Source organism: Strongylocentrotus purpuratus, unplaced genomic scaffold, assembly GCF_000002235.5.
Source record: "Strongylocentrotus purpuratus isolate Spur 01 unplaced genomic scaffold, Spur_5.0 spur5_scaffold_4, whole genome shotgun sequence".
In the NCBI taxonomy this organism is placed as follows: domain Eukaryota; kingdom Metazoa; phylum Echinodermata; class Echinoidea; order Camarodonta; family Strongylocentrotidae; genus Strongylocentrotus; species Strongylocentrotus purpuratus.
This window is the reverse complement of record NW_022145610.1, coordinates 31,556,388-31,581,030: the sequence shown is the minus strand read 5'-3', so window position 1 is coordinate 31,581,030 and position 24,643 is coordinate 31,556,388. Positions and strand designations below refer to the sequence as shown.

Here is a 24,643-nt window from a genome sequence, read left to right as displayed (position 1 = left end):
AAACCTAAATTAGTCATAGATGACGTAACAACAAATACAATAAAACATTAACAAAAATATAATAACAATGTTCAATGAAATGAAAATGTTACATTGATTTTTTAATAATTATCGGGAATAAGATCATTAAATTTCAGCACATAGGATTTGGGGTTATCAATTAACAGTAGTCTGTTTTAAAAGAAAACAAAAACAAAAAAGAGGCATTTCATGGCGACGGTTAAACTGTTTGATGTGACAGGGAGTGGAGGTTGTGCACACAGTGTGTGCGGGCAAGCACTGAATCCAAAGACCGGGGTAATTTTGTAAAGCGCTTAGAGACATTATATTAAGCGCTACAAAGCTAAATATTCAAGATTCAAGATTTATTCATTCCATTCAATAAAAAACATAAATGTATATAAAAGATATTACAAATGCAAAAGAGAAAGAAATATAAGTTATACAAGTTACAAAAACATCAGAAGGTCAGTGGTAAAGAAATCAAATGGAGTTTGGGTCACTGCAAAAGTTCAAATAAATTTGAACTTGTCGAGGCTGTACCAAAGGTTTGAATTAAAATATTTTTGCAATGGATAACTATGAACATAAATAATTTACTGGACAATAAAACAATACAAAAAGAAACAAATATATATATATATATATACATATATATATATATATAAGTGAAGAAGGAACAAAAAATGGAAATTCTTTTTATCACATAAAATAGTATACAGGGGTTACGTACTTGCTAATAAATAACATTTGAGTTTCCTTTTAAATCCATGAAAAAAATTCTAGTTTGACATATTTCCTGAGGGAGTGCATTCCAGACAAGAGGTGTGTTATGTTTAATAATAATTATTATTATTATTTCTTGAAGTATTTCGAGAGTAACTGTTCAATTGTTATCCGACTGATGTTAATACACATTTTCGTCATATCATGGGAAAGCAAATTTGAAATGAAAAGCATTAAATTATAATCTTAATGTGACCAGCAGGATCGACACAAAACCTGAGTTGCGTTTTTCCCAAACTCTGGGGGGTGGGGGGAGACCGGTCAGAGGTTCCCATAGCAATCAAGCCCATGGCCTGCCTACACAATGCTGAAACATTTTAGAATGACAAGTGACATTTTCATTTCAATGAAAATTACCGGTATATGCTTTATATATTAAATGGATATGGTTTATATACATTTTACCTATAGAAATAGAACTACTTTTGTATTTTTCAGTTAATATATATATAAATAGGCTATTGCTTGGATCAAAAAAGTCTATAGGTAACGAGTCAAAAATAATATATTATACTCACTGTTTACCTTGATCCTGCTAAATGCGAAATGAATCGTGTAATGAAGCGTCGAGTCTTCTCCTCAGAAAAATATATCAAATTGTAGCCGAGATAAAAGGATTCACACATAATTTTACCCAGTTCAAATAACAGTAACTGGCAACAAGTGACATGAGAGGTCTCTTCTAGAACGTGTTATGAAGGCGTTAACAATGTCTCTTTCGCAAGATATAAGGAGAGTTTTCTCTGGGTCTTGAATCCCGTTTGCCAGATGCCAAACATGCAGTTCGTCGAATAAAATGATCTAGAAATTAAATGTGCTTCGTTCCACCAGATTTTCATGTAGAAGTGACGGATAACCCGTATGAAATGAAAGACGAAGGCTGCATGAGTCTGTATTTCACCGTCTGGTGATGTGTTAGTTGGATCATGTGGTCCGAAAACGAAACCAGAGAAACAAACATATAACTACAGCTAAAGCCCCCATCACACCAAACTAGTTCTCACTACGTTCTGGAACCGTCCTAGAAAATCGTAAAAACGGGTTATGGTCGGGGTAGAATGTGTATAATGTCTATAATACGATCTTAGTTTGTTCATAAACAGTCCTCAATACGTCCATCTCGTCTGTACCCCGTCCACAGTTAGTTCAGATCAGGTAAATTTGCCATTTCTAGGCAGTCCAAGCCAGTCCGTAGTCGGTTTAAACTCATTATTAACTAGTTCTAACTCGTTCCCAATACGTTTAAACCCATTTTTAACTAGTTCGCCACTGTCTTAATTGTTCTAACTAGTTTGTAACCCGACCACCTCGTTCAGAGACAGTTCAACTCGTCCTCATCTCGTTGTTAGTGCGTTCGAACGTGCTCCTAGAGTGTGTGCAATCCCGCCCTGGCTCGGGGCCCCGCCCCCCCCCTCCCCCCACTCAGTGTTATTTAGGGTACGCATAATGCTTGTTCCCTCTTTTGGAAAGCACCCCCTATCTGAGGACTGCCAACATTTCGGAACCCCCCTTTCGCGGGCTTTTCGCGGGCTTTTCCTGCCTTAAAGACCCCCCTAAATCATGAAAAATGCTCGATGTATCCCCCTCAATTCGGAATCATTTCTCAGGAGTCCAAAGGGATGAGAGAGAAAAAAAAAACCTTTTTAAAGAAATCTCCGGGTGAAAAGTTAATACACCCCTTTTTTTACAATTCTCGGGCCGGACTTTGTCACATAACACGAAAAGTACCCCTTTACCGGACATTTTGGTAACACGCATATGGTCCGTCTGTTCTCGGAGTGGGGGGGGGGGGGGGGGGCGGGCTCGGGGCCTATCTGAACTTGAGTGTGGACGGGGTACAGACAAGTTGGACTTATTGTGGACTGTTTATGAACGAACTTGGGTCGTGTCATAGACATAAGTCCAATCTGAGCCCGTCTATGAAGTCCTTAAACAGATCGTAAACAGTTGCTACTACGTTCAACTCCGTTCGCACACAGCTTGAGCCCGTTTGGCAACATTTTCGAGAACTTAGTGAGAACTACTAGTGTGGTGTGATTGGGGCTTAACCAACCAAACAACAGAATACATGATCTCTCACCCAGTGACTCGGTCCTGATGGGCATTATGATGCAAAAAATATCATGTGATGAAGTGGCCTGGGCATTCCGCTCAAAGTGGAAACCTTAGTCTGTTCCCAGACAGAAAATAAACTACTTTAAATGACGATTGGGTGGGGGGGGGGGGGAGAGGAGACTTCAATACAATGATAATATCAACTGCCATTGAATCTCAGTACTTTTCCCACATTTACATCTACTACTCTATCGAGCTAGACAATTCTAAAACTTCTGTTGAAAATGTAAACATGTTACCAGCTTTCTCTCTTCTGCTTCTCCCATGCCTTCTCTCTCTCTCTCTCTCTCTCTCTGTGTGTTTGTCTGTCTGTCTATTTGTCTCTCTCTTTCTCTCTTTTCTCTCTCTCCATCTATATCATATATATACACTGTATATCAGTGGCGTACGCAGGATTTTTTCAAGGGGGGTGTTTTAAAATTCAAATTTTTGCAACGACTCAGCCAGCCGTTGAGGGGGTTTGAGGGGGTTAACCCCCCCCCCCCCCGCCCCTTCAAACGCGCCTGCTGTATATCCCCTTCCTGCTACTCCTCCTTTCTTCAACACCTCTCTTATACCTCTCTTCTTTAATCCCTTCATTCTTGTTTTCTCACTTTCTTCACCCATTTCTCCTCATGCCTATTTCTCTTCTCCTTTCACACTTTCTCTTTCTCCTTTTTCTGATATATCAACAAAATATATGAGTGTTTCAAACTCCTACGCATTCTATTTTTTTTTTTTAATGCTGACAAGCTTTATGAAACTGGAGCCTGTATCCCTTCCATTGTCTATTAATGTGAGCACTTGAAGAAAACTTTAGAACCTCAAGATTTGAGATAGAAATTGAGAATAAATACGAGTACCTGAAAACTAGCAGCCACTTGTCTTTTCAAAACGAACTTACGAAAGATAGTTATGGAGTGAGAGGGATTTTCCTCTTACAGCCAGGGAAATTTAGGACATTATTTTATTTTTAAATTTTTGCAATAGGCCTATATTTCCATTTTTGAGAAATACATTGACATATTGTGCTTTTGACCCTTATCAGCAACAACAACAGTTATTGTGATATCTGGTCGAATTAGGAATAAAAATGTTTAATACCTGGCTTTCCCACTAAACTATTCGAATGTAGATTGAGTTTCTCATCATAACTGAGTTTATTAAATTCTTGGTGTGTATTGGATCATCTTCGCTTATTTCTTTCAGTCTCTCTCTCTCTCTCTCTCTCTCTCTCTCTCTTTATCTCTCTCTCTCTCTCTTACTCTCTCTCTCTCTCTCTGATATCTCTCTCTATGTCTGTCTCTCATATAATTACAGCTATACGTCTCACGTTCCTAAACCATTTTCTTCACGCCTATATACTTCCTGCCCCCCTCTCTCTCCCCCCCCCCCCCCCCCCCCCCCCCCCCCTCCCCCCCCCCCACCCCCCCCCCCCCCCCCCCCCCCCCCTCTCTCTCTCTCTCTCTCTCTCTGTTGACTCAAGTTCCGCAATGAGAATTTTGAATTGAGGGGTCGAGCGGGGAGAGGTTTTGTTTTGTCATTATATTGTACCCACCGGTGAAATTTCTGGGAAGAAACCATCTCAAATCTAAAATCAGGCGGGAAATGTAAATTAATGACAAGGAATACACATTTTTGGGTGCATGGGTCCTAGCAGACGTCGCTCGGGGGAGCTATCAGGGAGGAAGTGATGGTGTTGTATTAATAAACAAAATGAATGGGGTGGCTCGATCCGTAGCTGCCCTTGTCTTACTCACTCTTAACATGCAGTCCCATCCTAGCCTTTTCCAGCCTGAACTACTTATCCAAACATTGATAGCCACATGTGTGTGTGTAATTGATATTTTACAGACGTGTATCAATCAGGTATGATTATTTACGTCTGGGGACCTTCTTTTAGCGTCACAATCCGAAAGACGTGACTCTGCGTCCTCAGCTAAGTCATTATTTTTGTAACTTCCATTATAAGCTGGATTACAGGCGCACGCCACAAAACCCCGTTGTGGCGGATCCAGGGGCGGATCCATGGGTGGGGGGGGGGGCCTCCCCTGACCAAAAATAGGTTTAAAGAAAATAAAAATGGTGCTCAAAGGGGGAAGGGTGTTGAGTAAAAAAAAATTAGAGCTCCATATCCCCCGCCCCCGTTGAGCAAAAAAAAGTATCATCGATCGTTTAATGCGACTTTACCACCCGCTGCCATAGGAGCCTATTTTACTTGTGTTTTTTTAGAAATCCATTGACATATGAATTATATAATGATTATTATAGTGCTGAAAATGGTACAGATTTTCAAAGCAGTAGGATATGCATGAAACTAAAACATTTAGGATTTAGGGTGCAAAGCAAAGGGTACCACTACTTTATCGGGCCCAGCTAAGCTGGTCTTTAATGTTTTAATGTCCTTAAAGATATAAACCGGTGGTGGTAAAATTGCGGTTCGAGGGTTGTGGGTGCAAGATAATTATATTCAATATTGTTAAAATATTACCTTCAGTGGTTTAGATGGCAATACTTAAACCTAAAAACCTTGGCAAAAAAAAACAGAAATATATGCCCAAATGTTCAATGTTGAACTCCATTCGCGATATCTATCCCGGCCGGATTGATATGATAATTATTTACCAAAATATATCGATTAGTAGGCGGTTTCCCGGCAAAATTTGTATCATCACGTACTAGTCAAAGCATATTCTTTTACATTATTGTTAATAAGAGCTTCCATTTCATTTTTTGAGATGGGGTTGTTTCCAAAACTGGTCATATACCTTTAATGGTTCGTTTTATTTTTTTTTCTCTTCAGAGCGTAACCCAATTAATGATGATGACTGTAATGTCTACAAAAAATAAAAACACCCAAAATCATATAAATTAAATTTTGCATAATATGACAGTGCTTTTTAGCAGCGGCGACGATCCCGGGGGATGGAGGGGGAAGACACGTCCCCCTCAACAAAAATTGTATAGCAAATAAAAGACTGCGACTGACAGGACGGTCCAAGAGTGCAGCGTTAAGCTAGACCAGGGAGGTGAAAGAAAGGAGTGGTAACTCTTGTAATTTATTCAAACGCATTCGTGAGTTCTAAAGCGTAACAATGCATGTGTAACATTCCACTTGGCTTTGAAGTTCCATGTTCCGCGCTTCCACTGCGGGGACTTTCGGAAGCCAGGCACCAGTTTTACATTTATTACAAAATATTAAATTACCGGCAAAATTTCAGTGTAAATCAAAAACTTTACAAGCGGATTGTATTAATTTTCAAATTTAGTACTCCGTCCTTCCTATAATTTGTGTGCCAGAGTTGGTAAAAGAAAAATTACATCCTGACAAAAACTCAATATTTTAGGATAATGCGCTAATTTGTGCTATTTTAATGTCCCGTTATTTTATCCATGATTTACAATCTTCAATAACATTAAGTTGGCTAATGCGTGTTTTCGTGTGTGTTTTTTTTTTTATAGTTTTGAAGTTAAATAAAGGATGTAATTACACAAGTTTGAGTTCGCTTGTTCTACTCTTTACACATTCAACAATGGATGGGAAATCGTTGAAAGGGGTGGCGAGCAATTGCTGTAATACCATTTTCTGATCGATGTAGGAATTCTAAATCCTGAAATTTCATGCGCTCTTTTATCTCACCACCTGGTCAACAGTTGTAGATTAGCGCATATCTTTTAGACGGCTTGGAGCATGGGGTCAAAGGAGAGCGACTTGATTCCAGTCCTTCTCTATCACGTCCCTGGTATCACGTAGGCACAGTTTACACTATAATGCTCCCTCGTCTCTCACATTTCGCCCCCTCCCCTCTGGTCATGAAAAGAAATCGCCTGGCCCCGTGGACACATCCATAAAGATAGAATTGGATCCCAATACAAACTTTTGTTGTATAAAATTTTCCTTAGGAGAGCGTCCGGGTGGCGTCATTTTTTTCTGCGGCACAGATTGGGGCTTTTTTTTCTTTTTTTAAAGAGGTCTTGATTTAACCCTAACCCTAAACTTTCCCATAGGCTCAACACGCACCTAACCCCAATGTGTGCCGCAGAAAAAAATAACGCGTCCGGGTGTCCGCCCCAGGACCCCCTGCGAGGGCTCTGCCCCTTGACCCCACCAAAAGGGCTAGCACACCCGTTGAATTCGCCCCCCACCGCCTCCGAAAAATCCTGGATCCGCCCCTGTTATGGTTATACACGTATTATTACACCTGAACATCGAACTTTGACACCTGGGCTGACCGCAGTATTCGGTCAACTTCTACTACAGCCGTGTATGTAGAGTTCTTTGAAATCAACAAGTAACGGCTGCAATTCAGGCAAAGCTTGACCAGGGAGCTAGGGGATAACCTTCCTGGATTGACCCACACTTCCTTTTGTTTCTTTATACTCGACTCGCGAACTTCCTGTCTGTTATTACGTAACAATTAACTGTATACAATATGGCCCTTTAGTAACAAGACGGAAGGCAAAGAGGACGGGAGAATTCACTCAACCGAGATCAAATAATGTATGCAGTTCGGATTCTGTCTTTTGAAATATTCTTATTCTTATCAGGTGAATGAAATAAGTTGTATTGAGGCACTTCACAAAGACTTATGCATTAAACTTGGCAAAACGGACTATATTGAACCCCTATTGAAAGGCCTACATGACTTGTGCTCAGACGGCAATCTCTTCAGCGGTATTGCTGTATAGTGTGTTCACAGAATAAAACTTCTAACTTCTCGCCAACTTCATTATTACTGGCAAATTCATTGACAGCCTGATCGCTAGCTGTATATACGGTGCATACAGGTAAGCATAATTTCCTGATCTTTTGGCGAAACTTCTTCTTTTACATTGTAAAAGAGAATTAGGTCTAGTACTTATATCTTGTGTCAAAGTCTCAATCCGCCCCTTATATGCCATTGTAGCGCACAATATACGATCCTCCTAGTCTACAAGCACAAACCCTGGCCAGTCATAAAAGAGAGTCTACACTATAAGACCATATAGGCCATGTACTGTAACTGCTCCTGACACAACTAGTAGGTAACTGGGCTAGGCTTCTCTCAAGGCACAATGATTTGTTGATGAAGTGTCAAATTAGGGTCTGTGCTTGCAGACTACGATCCTCCTGCGATCCGGTTTTCCGAAGAAATGACAAATACATTAGATATATGGACTATGGACATGTGAACAAACATTATCTTCCCGCTTTTATTTTTTTAGTGATGATAAAAATACCATCAACCTGAATTTTAGTGCACCGAAGCCTTCTAGTCAGAATTAAAGCTGAATCGGCTTCAAATGGTAGACAATTGCATAAATAGCCTAACGTACATCACGACAACTCTGAGCCGATTTAGCTTTTCCTTCTCCATAGAAGCTCAAAGTTGCGCCGTTCAGTACACCATACTTTATAGCAGAAATCAATCATAAAGGATAATACTTTGTATCTTGTTGTTAGAATGGAATCTAACATCGACGAATTGCCCCTTATCATGGGCAACCATGTGCACAAAGGCATCCGGTATCCCAACTCCGTTCTCCCGTCAACTATTGATGCTATGGAAACATTCGAAGTTCGCCCCGATGACATCTTCGTCAACACTTATCCGAAATCAGGTATGAGTACGGCCACAACAGCCCACGAGACTAACAGTTCCTGGACGACAACCTCGAGACCGACAGACAATCAGATAAGCCGACCCATGAGACCGACAGCCTATACGCTCTAAAAAAAAATCGAGTGATCACTGACGTGACTCCTCTGGAGAGTGAAAATGTAGTGAAAATAGAGTGAACCTTCACTATTTTCTTCTTAGAGAGCACTCTAAAATCAATCGATATTCACTCTTAAACAAGTGATCACTGACGTGACTCCCGGGGGAGTGAAAATAGAGTGAACATTCACTCTTTTCTTCTTAGAGAGATATGAGACCGACAATAAGTGACTGAGACTGACAGCCTAACGGGCCTTCTAAAAACGTTTAATTTTGTTGGGGGAGGGGGAGGGTCACAAGATGGACGTCACTGGACAGTATTGGTTTTTGGCTTGTCGGTCTCTTGACACTTCAGTCTCTAAGATGTCGATCTTTCTACGTGAATGTCCCGTTTGGCTATTTAAAAAATATATATATTCTACTTCATTTAAGGTCACGTAGTGGAATAGAAATTTAAATAAATAAACTAGTTGAATATGGTTTCCCGTGTATTTATATATATTGATATTCATGATTTCTGATCAGGTGAATTTCATTGTAAATATATATCTACAGCTTGTAGACAAAATTTTGTTAGGGAATATCTTGGCAAATCTTGGCAGGTACCCATTGGATAATGGAGATCATCGGGCTCATTCTCGCCGATGGCTACCCGGACAAAATCGACCGGACCCTTTGGTCATCTTGTATTGAGATGATCAATATTGGTATCAACAAGCTACCTAAGACGAGAGCAGAAGAGTTGACCAACCCGATCAACATGACGCCATTTCTGGACGTGGTGGTGAAGGCGCCTTCCCCGCGAGTGATACAAACTCATCTGCGCTTTAAGCTGTTGCCAACGAATCTCCTGAAACGCGCCAAGGTAATCCATGTGACATGCTATCCACATATTCCAAACAATGTTCCTAACGAATCAAGTCTGTCTACTAGTTTAGCTGATAATTTTTTCATTTTCATTTATTTTTTCAACACCGTAAAAGAACACGTATCATGATTGTGATAGCAATTATGTTCATTAAATGTATCAATGTCATAATTTAATTAAACCTTCCTTACAGTGGATGATGTACTTCACTGTGTTTCCATTTGTTGCTGTGGTCAGCGCGAAGGCCCTCATCATGATATTTAAGAGGCGGTCACCTTTTCACAGTGTTTCACATCATGGAGTAGTTGAATGTTTGATGGGGTCAAATCTTCGTGTATATTATAAGGCCGGTCCCTGTGTCTTTTAGTTGTCGGCGATTGCGAATCAGGAGCTGTCTTGTGCGATATATATTAAATAATTTTGTCAGCAGAGTTTGACAATAATACTCATCAACGCCTGTTCAGCATCTAGATGAGGGTAAAGCACAGAGTTGTTATATACAGCTCTATGCGGAACAGTTCCTGAATGGGGAAATAAATTGTTTCAAGAGCCACCTTGAACTGCTCCAAAGAAGGCAGTTCGACGATGATCTGAGGTAGCTCGTCCCAGTCCTTAAGTGTCCTGGGGAAATAACTAAATGTTTAAGTGTCCATTGATCGAAGAGCCTAGTCTTATATATCGTAGTTGTTGACTCCTCCTTGTAGTTCGCTCCCTCGGTTTGATGTAATCCGGTATTGGTATCGCAATTTTGTTATTTGCTTTCTTGTAGAACATTGACAAAAGAGGACGGTAAAATTATGCTTATTAGACAAATAAATTATGACAAAAGTTTTGCCTCTACAAAAAAGTAACATTATACATTCAAAAGGTATTTATTCTACACATGCCTTTCTCGGTCAGTATTTATGTATTTAAGCGCAAACTGAAGTTACTGTATTTGAGTCGATATCGTCTAGATTTATAGTTGTGATCAATATTTAAGAAAATTATTTGCTATATAGGTCAGCATAATTCTACTCCCGTTTCTAACATCCATTCATCTGTCTGTCTTGTTTAGTTTTTGTCTGTATTTCATTCCTGTTGCTCGTAGTATATTCCTGTTCCAGTTGTTTATAGCCATTATTTAGTACTCAGTAGATTTTATTGTACTTATTTATGTTTAATGTTTTATCAGTTGTTTAGTTAGTATTAGTTTTGTTAGCATTTAAACGTACACATTATTCTTATCTGACGAGTTTGTTCTTTTAGGACATACTCATGAACTACTCATGAGGGACCTTAAATTCACAAGCCTTGCTTTCAACCAAGGTCACCTCATCTTTCTATTGTAAGCCATATTATGTTCACTCTTTTATATTCATGTCATATTTGTAATGTGTGTTATGAAAGAAAGATATATAAACTTGAAACTTGAAACTTGAAACTTGAAACTTGAAACTTGAATCACGTGTAGTAAGTTGCAGGTATCTAATTATTGGAAAGAATTCTTTTTGCACAGCAGCGGTATAACCTTCAGCCAAAATGGAATTAACATAAGTTTCATGAGAATCACGCTTTTTTGTTTTGTTGTAATATTCTTTATTGTATTCACTCAATAAATAATATTAATTCATACAAATTGTAATATATAACATATTGAAACCAATTACAGAGTACAAAATACAGTAATCTCAATTATATTGAATGAATTAATATTGTTATAACCCCCCCCCCTCTATATTTTGTTCTGTAGTACTAGTATCTCTATTACATATTATAATTTATAACATATTGGAACAAAGTACAGACTACAATCAACTTTGTTATATCCCCTACCCCCGTTAAAAACAAAACCAACAACAACAAACACAAAACAAAAACAGAAAACAAAAACAACAAAAAACCAAAAAAAAAAAAAAAAAAAACACACAGCTGTGAATCGGGCAGGCCCCCCCCCCCTTTCCTCATCCCTTGCATTTTCTTGCATATTGTCCATGTTTACCTTGAGATGTTCCCATTTTTTATAGTGGAGCGTCAACGTATTTCGTTCAGTAGCACTCTTTCTTTCTTCCTGTTTACTTTTGAATATTTTCTCTCTTATTTCTTCAATACTTGGAGGCTTCTTTTTTTCCCTACTAATAAATATCAAATATTAAATTAATAAAACCACGTGATTAATCATTTGCCTATCTTCGGTTATTTCGTCTAATCCAATGTGAACTTCCTTCCAGCTCATATCTTTAAGGATTGGAATATCCAAACTATCACTACATTGATCCCATAATTTTCTCACCATTTCGCATTCAAAAAATATGTGCTTATATGTTTCCTCTTCTTTTCCACAAAATGAGCATTTATCACTTAATATGAATTGAAACCTGTATAAATAACGATTGACATAAACAATTTTATAAAGCAATTTGGATTGAAATTCTCTTAGTTTATTATCTAAAGTACTAATTCTTGGTCGGACAAAAACCTTTTCAATTTCTTTAACCGACAGATTGTATGATGAATGTAAATTCTGAAAACTGACAGGGACGTCTTGCATTTTTTGTATGCATGCCCTGTACAGATTCTTCGAACAAACCGATTCAAATTGGAATGTTTTTTTTGTGAACATAAATTCTATTTTTAGATCATGAAATGAAATTTGCCTCTTTGTTTATTCGATTTTCCATTCCTTAGGTATATTACCATAGATTTCTTTAAGCATTGATATTTCCTCTTCCACTAGTCCCATACATCTGAAATAAGTTTCCGACTTTAATGTTCCTTTTCCATCTATAATATGGTACAATCTATAAGTATTTTTTAAGAAAAGATTTTCATTGAAGTATGTTTTTCCACTATTGTGTATAAACCTATTATTTAAAAAAATTTCATTCCCTTTGTGAGTTGTATCTTTTTAAATAAAATCATTAATATCTAACCAAATATTTATTAAATCCCGATAGTATTTTGGTAATTGTATATCGATCTTGTTAGGTAAATAGTTACAGTAAAAAATAAGATTTCCTCCGAAAGGTCTCATTAAAAATTTGAAATACTTTTTCCATTTAACTCTCTGGTTTCCTGTTACAAGTCTTTTAATCCACATCACCTTTTGTACTTTCACAAAAAGTTGAAAGTTGAGCATTTTTAATCCTCCTTGCTTGTAATCAAAATACATCGTACTTTTTTTAATTTTGTCTTTACCTCGCCATAGAAAATTAAAACAGATCTCATCAATTTCTTTTATAACCCATTCAGGCACTGGAGTCAAAGAGCTTACATAGATTAGTTTTGAATATGCGTATGTTTTCAGTAAATGAATTTTCCCTATCAAAGTAAGATCTCTTTGTTTCCACCAATTTAACGATTTCTTTATTTTGCTTAATATTTCTTTGTAATTCATCTCTTCCGCCACATTGGGATCTAATGTAAAATATATACCGAGTATTTTTAAAATGTGTGACTCCTTTCCAAAAGGATACACAGTCGCAGAGCCAACAGAAGATCCTAAGGGTAAAATAAATGTTTTATTTCCATTAATCTTTAGTCCTGATATTTTCCTAAAATTTTCCATGATTACCTCTATTCTATTAATCGAGTTTATGTCTCGTACAAAAATTGACATGTCATCTGCATATAAGATCATCTTTATTTCTGTTTCTCCAAAACAAATACCTTTTACCAACTTATCATTTCTAATGCAGTGAGTTAAGCATTCTATGCATAAAATAAATAAATATGGAGATAACGGATCTCCTTGTCTTACACCCTTTTGAACTTTAAAATATCCGGTAGATTTACCCCCATTAAAAACACAACTTTGAGCATTGGTAAGTAAAATTGTAACCCATTCACAAAACATTGGCCCAAACCCGAAAGAAATGAGCACTTTCTGAAGAAAACTATGTGAAATCGAGTCGAAAGCTTTTTCATAATCTATTGCCAATAGGTACCCTGGTTTGTTAAAACAAGAAGTATGAAAAATCATATCATTGATTAATCTGATTGCATCACCAATGTTTCTATCTTTTAAATAACCTACTTAATCGACCGACACAATTTCATTCAAAACTGTTTTTATTCTTTTAGAAAGTATTTTGGTAATAATCTTATAGTCTACGTTGAGTAAGGAGATAGGTCTATAATTACTAATGAATTTGGGGTCTTTACCATCCTTATGTATAAGCGTTATGATTGCTTGTTTTTGAGAAGGTGACAATTCCTTGAATTTCATAGTATCGTTAAATGCCTTAAGAACTAAGTCACCAACTACATGCCAGAATGTAATATAAAATTCTACATTTAATCCGTCATTTCCTGGGGATTTATTTAACTGCATTTCTTTTAAGATTTCAATACACTCTCCCTGGTTAATTTTTCCTTCACATAGCTTCCTCTGATTTTCTGTTAATTTGGGTAAGGTTTTGGGGAAAAAATTAATATTTTCGCATAATCCTTCTTCTGATTTAGCATACAGTTTAGAAATAAAAACGCTTGATGGATAATCATTATAGTGATTATCGATGAAATTTCTTTATCATAACCCATCTGTGTCTGCTTTGTTGACTCTATTTATATACTCAGGTGGTATATCTGGCACGGAATCCGAAAGATGTGGTCAACTCTTATTTCAATTTCATAGGAAACACACGGGCTTTTGATAACGCTCCATATGATAAAGTCGCCGAGGCCTTTATGGAAGAACGTAAGTTATTATTTAATTTCTGATATTAAGAATACAAATTAAATCGAGTACTTGTCATACGAATACATTGTGAATGTAATCACAATGTAGGGGTATATACCAATGTCTAAAAAAATTGTATATTTTCGATTTGAGATTTCCCTTTGTAGGTGTCCTTTTTTTCTTCAGAAAGTGCCCTTTTTTGGTGCCTGCCCACTTTTGAAGTCGCTCGGCCGCCCCTGAAGGCCCTGATGTGTATAGTATGATATAGTCGGAGGTTTCGGAATCGTCAAAATGAAAGGCAATTGACTCCATCTCGCTAAAAATCATATGCACTGCACACATAAGTGGATGTGGGACTACATTGACATATGGCAGGAGAGTTTTGTCCAAAGTTTTCAGCTTTTTCTTACTGACCGCAGAGAAAATGTCGTATATAACCGGACATTGACAATGTTAAAATCTTTCTTTCAATTTCCAGAAAATTTCAGATGGGGTTCTTGGTTTGATCATGTGATGGCCGCGTGGAAGCTCCGAGATGAAGAGAATATTCTTTTCATGTTCTACGAAGACATGCAAAAGGTATATGTATGTCTAGATTATACCTGCAATATCAATCCCCTACAAAAAAAATGGCAGGGGTTCTCAAATTTAGGGGGTGTCTGTTTATTTATTTGTTAATGTCTGAAACGCAAGGAAAAGGGTCCTCACGTTAGGGGGATCCTTTGTCATTACCGAACCGAATAAAGACATATATTCTTAGCTATATTTTTTAATCATTTTTACAGGCATGACTAAATTATGGTGGCCCTGAAGGGACATCGCGAATAGACTAAATCGTGAAAAATATGCGATAAAATTCACGATATCGTCAATTTTATCGCATATTTTTCACGAAGAAATTCACGAAATTGACGATATCGTGAACTTTATCGTGAACTTTTCACGATGAAATTGACGATATCGTGAATTTTATCGTGAAAAGTTCACGATATAAAGTTCACGATATCGTCAATTTTATCGTGTACTCTATCGTGTACTCTATCGTGTACTCTCCTGACGGGCGCTTCGTAAACAAAACCAGCCCTAGATGGGGGAGACAGAGAGAAGGAAAAAAGGGAAAGGGAAAGAGAAGATAAAAGGAAAGAAAGAATAATAAGAAGAAAAGAGGGAAACGGGGGGGGGGGCGAAGGGCTCTTGCCTCCTCCTCACTCCCCCCCCCCCCTCCCCGCCAAAAAATAAATCAGAGAGAGAGAGAGAAGGGAAAGGGAAAGGGAAAGAGAAGATAAAAGGAAAGAAAGAAGAGGAAGAAGAAGAAAAGAGGAAAACGGGGGAAGGGCGAAGGACTCTTGCCCCCCCCCCCTCCCCCCGCCAAAAAATAAATCAGAGAGAGAGAGAGAAGGGAAAGGGAAAGGGAAAGAGAAGATAAAAGGAAAGAAAGAAGAGGGAGAAGAAGAAAAGAGGGAAACGGGGGCAAAGGGCTTTTGCCTCGTCCCCCCGCCCCCCGCCAAAAAATAAATAAGAGAGAGAGAGAGAAGGAAAGGGAAAGAGAAGAAAGAAAGAGAAAAACGAAAAAGAGGGAGAATAGGAAAGAAAGGAAAAGAAAGAAAAGAAAGGAGGCAAGAGCCCTTCGCCCCTGTTTCCCTCTTTTCTTATTCTTTTTCCTCTTCTTTCTTTCCTTTTATATTTTCTTTCCCTCTCCCTTCTCTTTCCCTTTATGGCGGGAGCGGGGAGGGGGAGGTAAGAGCCTTTCGCCCTTCCCCCGTTTCCCTCTTTCCGTCTTCTTCTTCTTTCTTTCCTTTTATATTTTCTTTCCCTTTCCCTTTCCCTTCTCTCTATCTCTCTCTCTCTCTCCTATTTATTTGTTGGCGCGGGAGGGGGGAGGCAAGAGCCCCTCTTTTCTTCTTATTCTTCTTCCTTTCCTTTTTTATTCTCTTTCCCTTTCCCTTCTCTCTCTCTTATTTATTTTTTGGGCGGGGGGATGCAAGAGCCCTTCGCCCCCGTTTCCCTCTTTTCTTCTTCTTCTTCCTCTTCTTTCTTTCCTTTTATCTTCTCTTTCCCTTACCCTTTCCCTTCTCTCTCTATCTCTTATTTATTTTTTTGGCGGGGGGTGGGGAGGGAGGAGGAAAGAGCCCTTCGCCCTTCCCCCGTTTCCCTCTTTCCTTCTTATTCCTCTTCTTTCTTTCCTTTTATATTTTTTTTCCCTTTCCCTTCTCTCTCTTATTTATTTTTGGGGGGGGGGGGGGGAGGAGGCAAGAGCCCTTCGCGGCCCTTCCCCTGTTTCCCTCTTATTCCTCTTCTTTCTTTCCCTTTCCCTTCTCTCTCTCTCTCTCTCTCTCTCTTATTTATTTTTTTGGCGGGGGGGGGGGGGAGGTAAGAGCCTTTCGCCCTTCCCCCGTTTCCCTCTTTCCTTCTTCCTCTTCTTTCTTTCCTTTTATATTTTCTTTCCCTTTCCCTTTCCCTTCTCTCTCTCCTTATTTATTTTTTGGCGGGGGGGGGGGGGGGGAGTGAGGAGGAGGCAAGAGCCCTTCGCCCCCCCCCCCCCCCCCGTTTCCCTCTTTTCTTCTTATTATTCTTTCTTTCCTTTTATCTTCTCTTTCCCTTTCCCTTTTTTCCTTCTCTCTGTCTCCCCCAGCTAGGGCTGGTTTTGTTTACGAAGCGCCCGTCAGGAGAGTACACGATAGAGTACACGATAGAGTACACGATAAAATTGACGATATCGTGAACTTTATATCGTGAACTTTTCACGATAAAGTTCACGATATCGTCAATTTCGTGAATTTCTTCGTGAAAAATATGCGATAAAATTGACGATATCGTGAATTTTATCGCATATTTTTCACGATTTAGTCTATTCGCGATGTCCCTTCAGGGCCACCATACTAAATGGTGCCCCTAGAACGTCTTTGGATTAGGAAGGGGTTCTTTCAGATAATTTATTTTTCAGGCACAACAAATGGTTCAGTGCTTCAAGTCTTTGAAATAAATGTAGGTAATATAAGGTGATGTGTAAATCCCATATTATCATTATTATCATATTTTTAATTAGTTAAATAATTGATTTCCCCCAATTATTCAAATATATTCATTTATCTCTTACATCTTTCCCCTCTCTTGCTCCCCGCCCCCACCTCTTTCTTGATCTATCTCTGTCCGTCTCCCCTCTCTTTCGATCCCTCTTTTTCCCTGTCTCTCTGTTTTGTTTTCTCTCTCACTTTTATTTTTGTTCAAATAGGAACCAGTGAAATCCATTGAGCAAGTAGCCAAATTTCTTGGACGCCCACTCTCAGAAGAAACATTACAGCGCGTACTGGAACACAGTTCTTTCAAAGGGATGTCACAAACGTATAGAAAAGCAGCAGAAGAGGCGGCGAAGAGCGGAGGGATCGACTTCACAGCTCCGAGCTTTCTGAAAAAGGGTAAAGTCTTGAATTCATTACTTGATAAGAGACATACAATGGTAAAGGCAATATCAAACAACACAAGAAAAACGATTGCTCCGTTATGCCATAACGGCTTTTCATTTATCATGATTATAAATTCACCTCCCCCCCCCCCCCCTCCACCAAAAAGAAAAAAAGAAAAACAAAGAAAAACTAAAATCCGTATTGATATCTGAAATTACAGCAAGCGTATTGCTTATCACGGTCGTTACAAAAAGGAACTATACCCCTAGTATTGTATCCACGGATAGAACATTAGACTTGACCATTACTCATTGCTTTTCTGATTTTTATACTAGGTACGAGTGGTCAATGGAAGAGCCGATTTACGGTGACTTTAAACGAAACCTTCGACAGATGGTACCAGAAAAAGGTGAAAGGAGCCGACATCAAATTCGACTTCGAATAAAGGGAACAAATTTCCATCTTATGAATATTAATATATATTTTTGTAATGTATCGATTGGATATAAATAAATGAAAGTAGCACAAGTACATGTATGTTTTCATTACTCTCCGAAGTTGCCCAAGCTTGCCTAAATCACACTGGTAGATGGTAGAACAATGTATCAAAATGTAAGTGTAAGTTTTGTTGGATTCTGTGACCAAATACGTTGGACCTGTCCCAAACTTACATTACTAAGAACCAAATATAAAAACAATTCTCTATTTGTAAAAAAAGGTAGATTATGTGCTATTTTTACTTTCCATTGAATTTGTCTGTACAAAATACAAGTATGTGGCATTGGAGAAGGGCAGAGAATATTTCATAGAGAACAATGCAATGACAATATTAAAATCACTGTTTTTCACTTTTCACATTTGACCGAATGAGTTTATGTACAATGTGTTTTGATAGCTGTTGGCCTAGGGTTGATTCACTCAAATCCAACTAAACTAGTACAATACAAGACAGGGACTACATCGTGTTCATGTGTCTAAACCAAAAACTGATGAGTCTTAAAACTCTTTATTACGTCACAATCTTTCGTGCGCGCTTACAGTGTAGCTGCTCCTAATGAATATTTATGCATATTCTTACATCCTCCCTTTTTTGTAAAAGATGTGGAGTGACATCATTATTTAAAGGATATAACCATATTACTGTCATGGATACACAAAACAAATAATTTTGGTTATTAAAATTTCTGTCTTAGTGCAATCTTTAACTTTAACATATCAAAATCATAAAGCATGGAATATATAGTCGAATGTTGAACTAGAACATGACTTTGGTGTACAAATAAGATTAAATAGCTCGAAATACAATCTTTGCTATGTAGTATATCCGTTGTAACCAGTTTTATGATTAAAATATCAACAAATTAAATGCTTTTTTTTTCTTCATTTTGTTTTGTTTTTCTAACACAACACTAGAGTACTTATTTACAGCTGTCTATTATACATAATGTAAGCATAACACTTTTCAAACTAACAAACTCAATCTGATCAAACTCTCTTGGGAGTGAAATCTTAGCAAAATAAAACATTATCAGGATATTTTTGACTTAAATTCTTGATCATACTAAAATGTTCCGCAAAACTTTGGCTAGACATCTTTGTCAATCAAATAATTTCAACACATATGTATATTAACTTGCATTAGTTTTCAACAAAATCACAGAATCATCTTTTTTGCTTCAAACATCTTACTTGTCAACATAGTCACCAAATCTTTGGGGTGGCTTGCTTACTCTACCAGATCTGGTCTTTAGGAAAGACTGAGTGTCATTTTTGTCTACCTGTTCTGTTCGAGTATTTTGTGTTCTCTGAGGTTTGTTTTCTTTCACGTGATTTTGAGTACTTTGAGGGTGTTTAGTCATGACAGTGTTAGATGGTAGATACGCCTCTTTCCTTTCAGTCCCATGAGCACGTGGTTGTGGCTGTGGCTTCTCAGAAATTGTTTTCTGTTGATCTTCCTCAGTGTTTGGTGGGGGTTCTTCAGTTCTCTTGAGGTCGACCCTGTTTCTTCTGAGGAGTAATCCAGAGTCGGTCTCCACCTCGTAGGACCTCTCGTCGAGCCGTCTATTTACCACTGCTCTTTGCCAAACTGTGCTTCCTGATTTGTATGGCTTGAGACGTACGATATCTCCTTCTACTAAGGTCGGCAGATCTTTGGCATGTAAGTTGTAGCGTTCTGACTGCTTACGTTGTAGCATTTTAAGCTTTTTCCTGTCTTCACTGAGAACCTCTGCACCTCTTGGTTTCAGGAGACTGGATGAAGTGGGAAGTAGTGTTCTCGTCCTCCGTCCATGAAGCCTTTGCGCTGGGCTACTGTCAACACCTTGGTTTGGGGTATTTCGGAGTTCTAGCATTGCTAAGTAGGCGTCACCCTTAGACTGTGATGTTTTCTTGAGGAGTCTCTTTGCAGCCTTCACTGCAGCTTCTACCTTCCCATTTGCCTGGCTGTGTCTTGGGGAGATTGTGACGTGATCAAACTGCCATCTTTTAGAGAACTTCGCGAAATCTTCGGATGAGTACTGTGGTCCATTGTCACTGATTACAGTGCTCGGGATGCCATATCGAGCGAAGTGGCTCTTCAGTTTCCCGATTACTGCCCGACTGCCAAGGTCATACAGTCTGTCGATTTCCCAGAAGTTGGAAAGGTAGTCGACGGTAACGAGGTAGTGTTTCTTGTTAAGTTCGAACAGGTCGGTACCTACTTTCTCCCATGGCCTGTCTGGGATGTCGTGTGGCATGAGGGTTTCCTTCTGGTTCTGCTGCTCGTACATTCTGCAGGCTTCACATGTCTGGATAAACTGCTTGACATCCGCGTTCATCCCAGGCCAATAGATGATTTCTCTGGCCCTTCTAAGGGTCCCTTCAATTCCAAGATGAGAAGTGTGAAGAGTTTCCTTCATTTCCTTGCGGAGGGTTATGGGGATGACTACTCTTTCTCCCCTGAATACTAGTCCATCTTGCACGCTTAGCTCGTCTCGGATATTGAAGTATGACTTAGCCGCTTCGGGTACTTCTGCTTTCTGTTCCGGCCAACCTTTGTGGATGACCTTCTTGACGGTCTGTAGAACCTCATCATTGTTAGTATGAGATTGCAGTTGTTTAACCCTCTCCTCTCCCATACTCAGGGTTTCAACGATGTTCACCTCACCAAATTCAGTGGCTCCTACAGTGGTGGGTAGGTAAGCTCTTGACAGCATGTCAGCCAGATGCATGTCCTGTCCCTTTACCCAGGTGATGTCGATGTCGTAGTGCAACATCCTCATTAACATTCCTTGAAGGCGTCTTGGTGCCTTATGGAGAGGTTTCTTGACGATCGCCTGTAAAGGTTTATGGTCACTCTCGACTATGACCCTTTGTCCAAAGGTATATTGGTGGAATCGTTCGAGAGCGAAACATATGGCAAGTGCCTCTTTCTCGATCTGGGCGTACCTCTGTTCAGTTGCTGTTAGAGCTCTGCTAACGTAGGACAACGGTTGTCCCTTCTGGAGAAGTACTGCTCCGAGCCCTGACTTGCTTGCATCACACTGGATGGTCAGTGGTAGGTCTGGTGAGTAATATGCTAGGACAGGTGCCCTGGTCAAAGATTCCTTCACTCTTGACATTGCCCTCTCGTGCTCCGATGTCCATTCCCAATCGGCATCCTTATGTGTTAGTCGTCTCAACGGCTCAAACATATCTGACAGCATAGGTAGAAACCTTGCGAGGTAGTTGACGCTGCCTTGTAGGCGTTGCACTTCCGTAGGGTCAGAAGGGTTGGGCATCTCTAGAATTGCTTTGACCTTTTCAGGATCTACCTTCAGTCCCTTGTCTGTCACTATGTGTCCTAGAAATGGAATGCTTGTAGCCTTCAGCACAGATTTCTTCTGGTTGAGTTTGATACCTTTATCTCTGCATCTCTGGAGCAGAGCTTCTAGCTTACGATCATGGTCCTTCTCTGCTTGCTCTCTGTTGTCTCCAACACCAAACAGGATAATGTCGTCAGCAACACACTCAATTCCATCAAGGCCATCCAAAGCCTGTTGTAGCTTCTTTTGGAATATTTCCGCTGACGCATTCAGACCAAAGGGTAGTCTTTTCCATCTATATCTCCCGAACGGGGTGTTCATTGTTGTAAGGAAGCTACTCTCATCATCAAGCTCACAGTGGAGATAGCCTGATCTCAAATCAAACTTGGAAAAGATCTTAGCCTTTGACAGCTCCGGGAGAATGTCTTCCATGACTGGCAATCTGTGTATTTCCCTTTGCAAGGCTTTGTTGAGGGGTCTTGGGTCAATGCAAAACCTCAATTCATTCTTGTCTTTCTTCTCAATAACGACCAGTCTGCTACACCATGGGGTTGGTTCCTCAACCTTTATCAAGATGTCTTGGTCAACCAATTTAGCAAGTCCATCCTTGACTCTCTGCTTCATTGCAACTGGTACTGGTTTGGCGTTACACTGTGTTGGGGTCACTTCTTCCCTGGTCACCAACTTGACCTTGCCAGGTAGTTTTCCAGGAGTTTGCTCGTCGAAGATGTCACTGAAACTCTCTAAGATGTTTTCAGGGCTTACAGCACAGACCTGGTTGAAGTTCTCATAATGTACAGTTATGAATTTCATCTGTTGTGCAGCTGGACCGCTCAGGAGTGGTACTAAGTTCTCCTTAACAACGATGAAGTTGACTCTGTACTTCTTGTTGTTCTTAGTGTTACGCAACACGACCTTAGCCCGACCTTCTGCTTGAAGACGAGAACGGTTGTACATCTTCAGTATGATGTTCTCTTTGACTATGTCTTCTGCACTCGGGACAAGGCTCTTTGAAATAACATTCACACTCGCACCTGAGTCAATCTGGAAGTTAGCTGGCCTGTTCTCAACCAACATCTCCGCAAACAGTCCTTTGGATGGTTTGGTGCCTGTAGCGTACACCTCTATCTCTATGTGGTTCACAGATTCCGTTTCCGACTCTGTCTGGTTCTCTGCTGAATCCTCAGACTCTACGTTATGGATCTCCTTCTTGTACTTTGATCCCTTCTTACAGCATATGGCGAAGTGGTTTTCTTTCCCACATTTCTTGCACATCTTCCCATAGGCGGGGCACTCTTCCTTTTTGCGTCTATGAGTATTTCCGCAGAACTTGCACTTTATGAGATTCTCTCCTTCTGGCTGTCGCCTTGGACTCTTCGTCCACTGCTTTCTTTCATGTGACTTTTCTACCCTGTGGATAGAAGGATCATCTCCAATGACCTGCATTTGGGAGGCAGTGACTTCAGAAGAACGGCAAATGTCTATAGCTGTCTCCAACTTCAAGTCTTTCCTTTGGAGGAGGATTTTCCTTGTTGCAGTATCAGCAATTCCCAACACGATGCGATCTCTGATGAGGCTTTCCCTCAGGCAGTCGCAAAACTTACAGGTTTTAGCGAGCTGTTTCAACTCTGTCACATATGCTTCGATGCTTTCACCTTGTTTCTGGTCCCGCTTGTTGAATATGAATCTCTCATATATCTCATTGGTTTGTCCGATGATGACAGAATTCATCTTCTGGATAATGACATCGACTTTCTTGTCATCTCCATCTCTTTCAAAAGTAATAGCATTGAAGATTTTTAGACCTTCAGGACCTACTGTATGGAGAAATACAGCTCTTTGGTACTCACTGTCCTGTTGCTTTAACTTAGTGATAACCTCATAATTTTCATACATTTGTTTAAACATCTTCCACTCTTCCACCCTATCTTCTTTATGCCTTAGGGGTGGCGGTGGTGCAATATGAAAGGGAAGTTGAGCTTCAGCCATGTTTGTAAATGTGTACAATCCAATCTGTTACATGTAATGTCACTGAACCTGGTTCTGTCCTAGACAAAAAGTACCATGCATGCAGAGTTACTACAACAAATATAATGCATTGGACCAATACTTAAAATCAGCACATAAACAGAAAGAATGCACTTGTATACTGGCAATCAGTATGGTACACACAATGTCCATACAACTCTTGAACCAAGACTATGTAGTTTCACACCAATAGGTCACATTACAGGGATCTACTAAAGTAATGACAAGAACGTCCCTGCCTAGGCCATCTAGAATACTAATGTGTCATGAACTTAGATACCATCAATATTATTGAATACACATGACATTATCATGAGACCTCCTCGTGAACTCTTACAATTCAGATTTTAAGTCTATCTCATTTCTATACATCGACTAACTTCTAACAGAAGACAATGGTCAAACTAGCTAGATCTAAATGTAGATCTGTATTACTATTACTAATAATACTAGTCAGAACTCAGATGGGTACCATGGAATCCCCAATTGGTTGAATATATCATACAACTTACAAGTATATAGCTCTCAAACCTATAAAGTACAGAACAAGGGTTAGGCATATTGCTTATCAACAATAATCAAATTCAAAACAATTCCACACTTGACCCTTCTTACATTCAGCTCAGTCTTATAATATTAATAGCTGATTGTTGTCCAGTCCAGTAGGCCTATATAATTATAATTAACTGTTCAATCTCTTCGAAGTATACTGAAGCTATATGTCCTGAATATCAGTTCCAACTCAATCCGAGGTAGATATGGACCTATCGGCGATCGTTAAAGCTCAGTTTCTAGACTAGATCTAGATCTGATATTGATCAATCATCAAGTCCCTTTTCCTTGTGAAGACAACACATCTGGAATAGATTCTGGATACACCTTGTCGTCGTAGTGTAGATCTGGCAGTGATACTGGAGTCCAAAGAAGTCTGCACATCAAGAAAGGCTCACTCAGTGACTGACGTTACAATAGTTGCGCAGTAGTTCCAGTTAATAACACAGTCTCATAATGTAGGTCTAACTTGTTACATGTAGGTCTACAAAGTCAAGTATGCTCCCATCGCGTGAAGTTACTTTTCTGCTTCACTGCTGCAGTGCTGGGCTCACCTGTAGTCTAGTCTCGGAGGGTGCTTACACCATGTCCATGTCCGCACGAACACACACAAATACACTGTAGATCTAGGTCCTATCTAGACCAGAGTCGATCTAGACTAGCTTGTGATCCAATAACGATAAACTCCAATCAAGAGTTCGATTACACACATCATCGCACGACGACGTCGAAGTGGTTCCAGGTCCACATGCACGCGACACATAAAAGTT

At 39.4% G+C, this 24,643-nt stretch overlaps 2 protein-coding genes across 2 annotated transcripts; one reads left to right on the top strand and one right to left on the bottom strand.

The window, feature by feature from the left end:
* Window positions 1-7,364: 7,364 nt before the first annotated feature.
* On the top strand, window positions 7,365-18,391 carry LOC576053 (sulfotransferase 1A1). Its single transcript, XM_776399.5, has 7 exons — window positions 7,365-7,668; window positions 8,324-8,481; window positions 9,182-9,444; window positions 14,005-14,125; window positions 14,586-14,686; window positions 17,340-17,523; window positions 17,847-18,391. The coding sequence occupies exons 2-7, from the start codon at window positions 8,325-8,327 to the stop codon at window positions 17,954-17,956; spliced, it is 936 nt and encodes a 311-aa protein (XP_781492.3). The 5' UTR covers window positions 7,365-7,668; window position 8,324; the 3' UTR covers window positions 17,957-18,391.
* Window positions 18,392-19,196: 805 nt separating this feature from the next.
* LOC105442558 (uncharacterized protein K02A2.6-like) lies at window positions 19,197-23,282 on the bottom strand. Its single transcript, XM_030997317.1, has one exon. It carries the CDS (start codon window positions 23,280-23,282, stop codon window positions 19,197-19,199), a length of 4,086 nt encoding a protein of 1,361 aa, XP_030853177.1.
* Between the last annotated feature and the right edge of the window lie 1,361 nt (window positions 23,283-24,643).

What these genes read in the sequence shown, in the direction of transcription:
- LOC576053 (XM_776399.5), top strand. Translation starts at nt 8,325, where the DNA reads ATGGAATCTAACATCGACGAATTGCCCCTTATCATGGGCAACCATGTG. An exon ending in CAACACTTATCCGAAATCAG is followed by an intron (nt 8,482 to 9,181) that starts GTATGAGTACGG and finishes AAATCTTGGCAG; the next exon opens with GTACCCATTGGATAATGGAG. An exon ending in TCCGAGCTTTCTGAAAAAGG is followed by an intron (nt 17,524 to 17,846) that starts GTAAAGTCTTGA and finishes TTTTTATACTAG; the next exon opens with GTACGAGTGGTCAATGGAAG.
- LOC105442558 (XM_030997317.1), bottom strand. Translation starts at nt 23,282, where the DNA reads ATGGCTGAAGCTCAACTTCCCTTTCATATTGCACCACCGCCACCCCTA.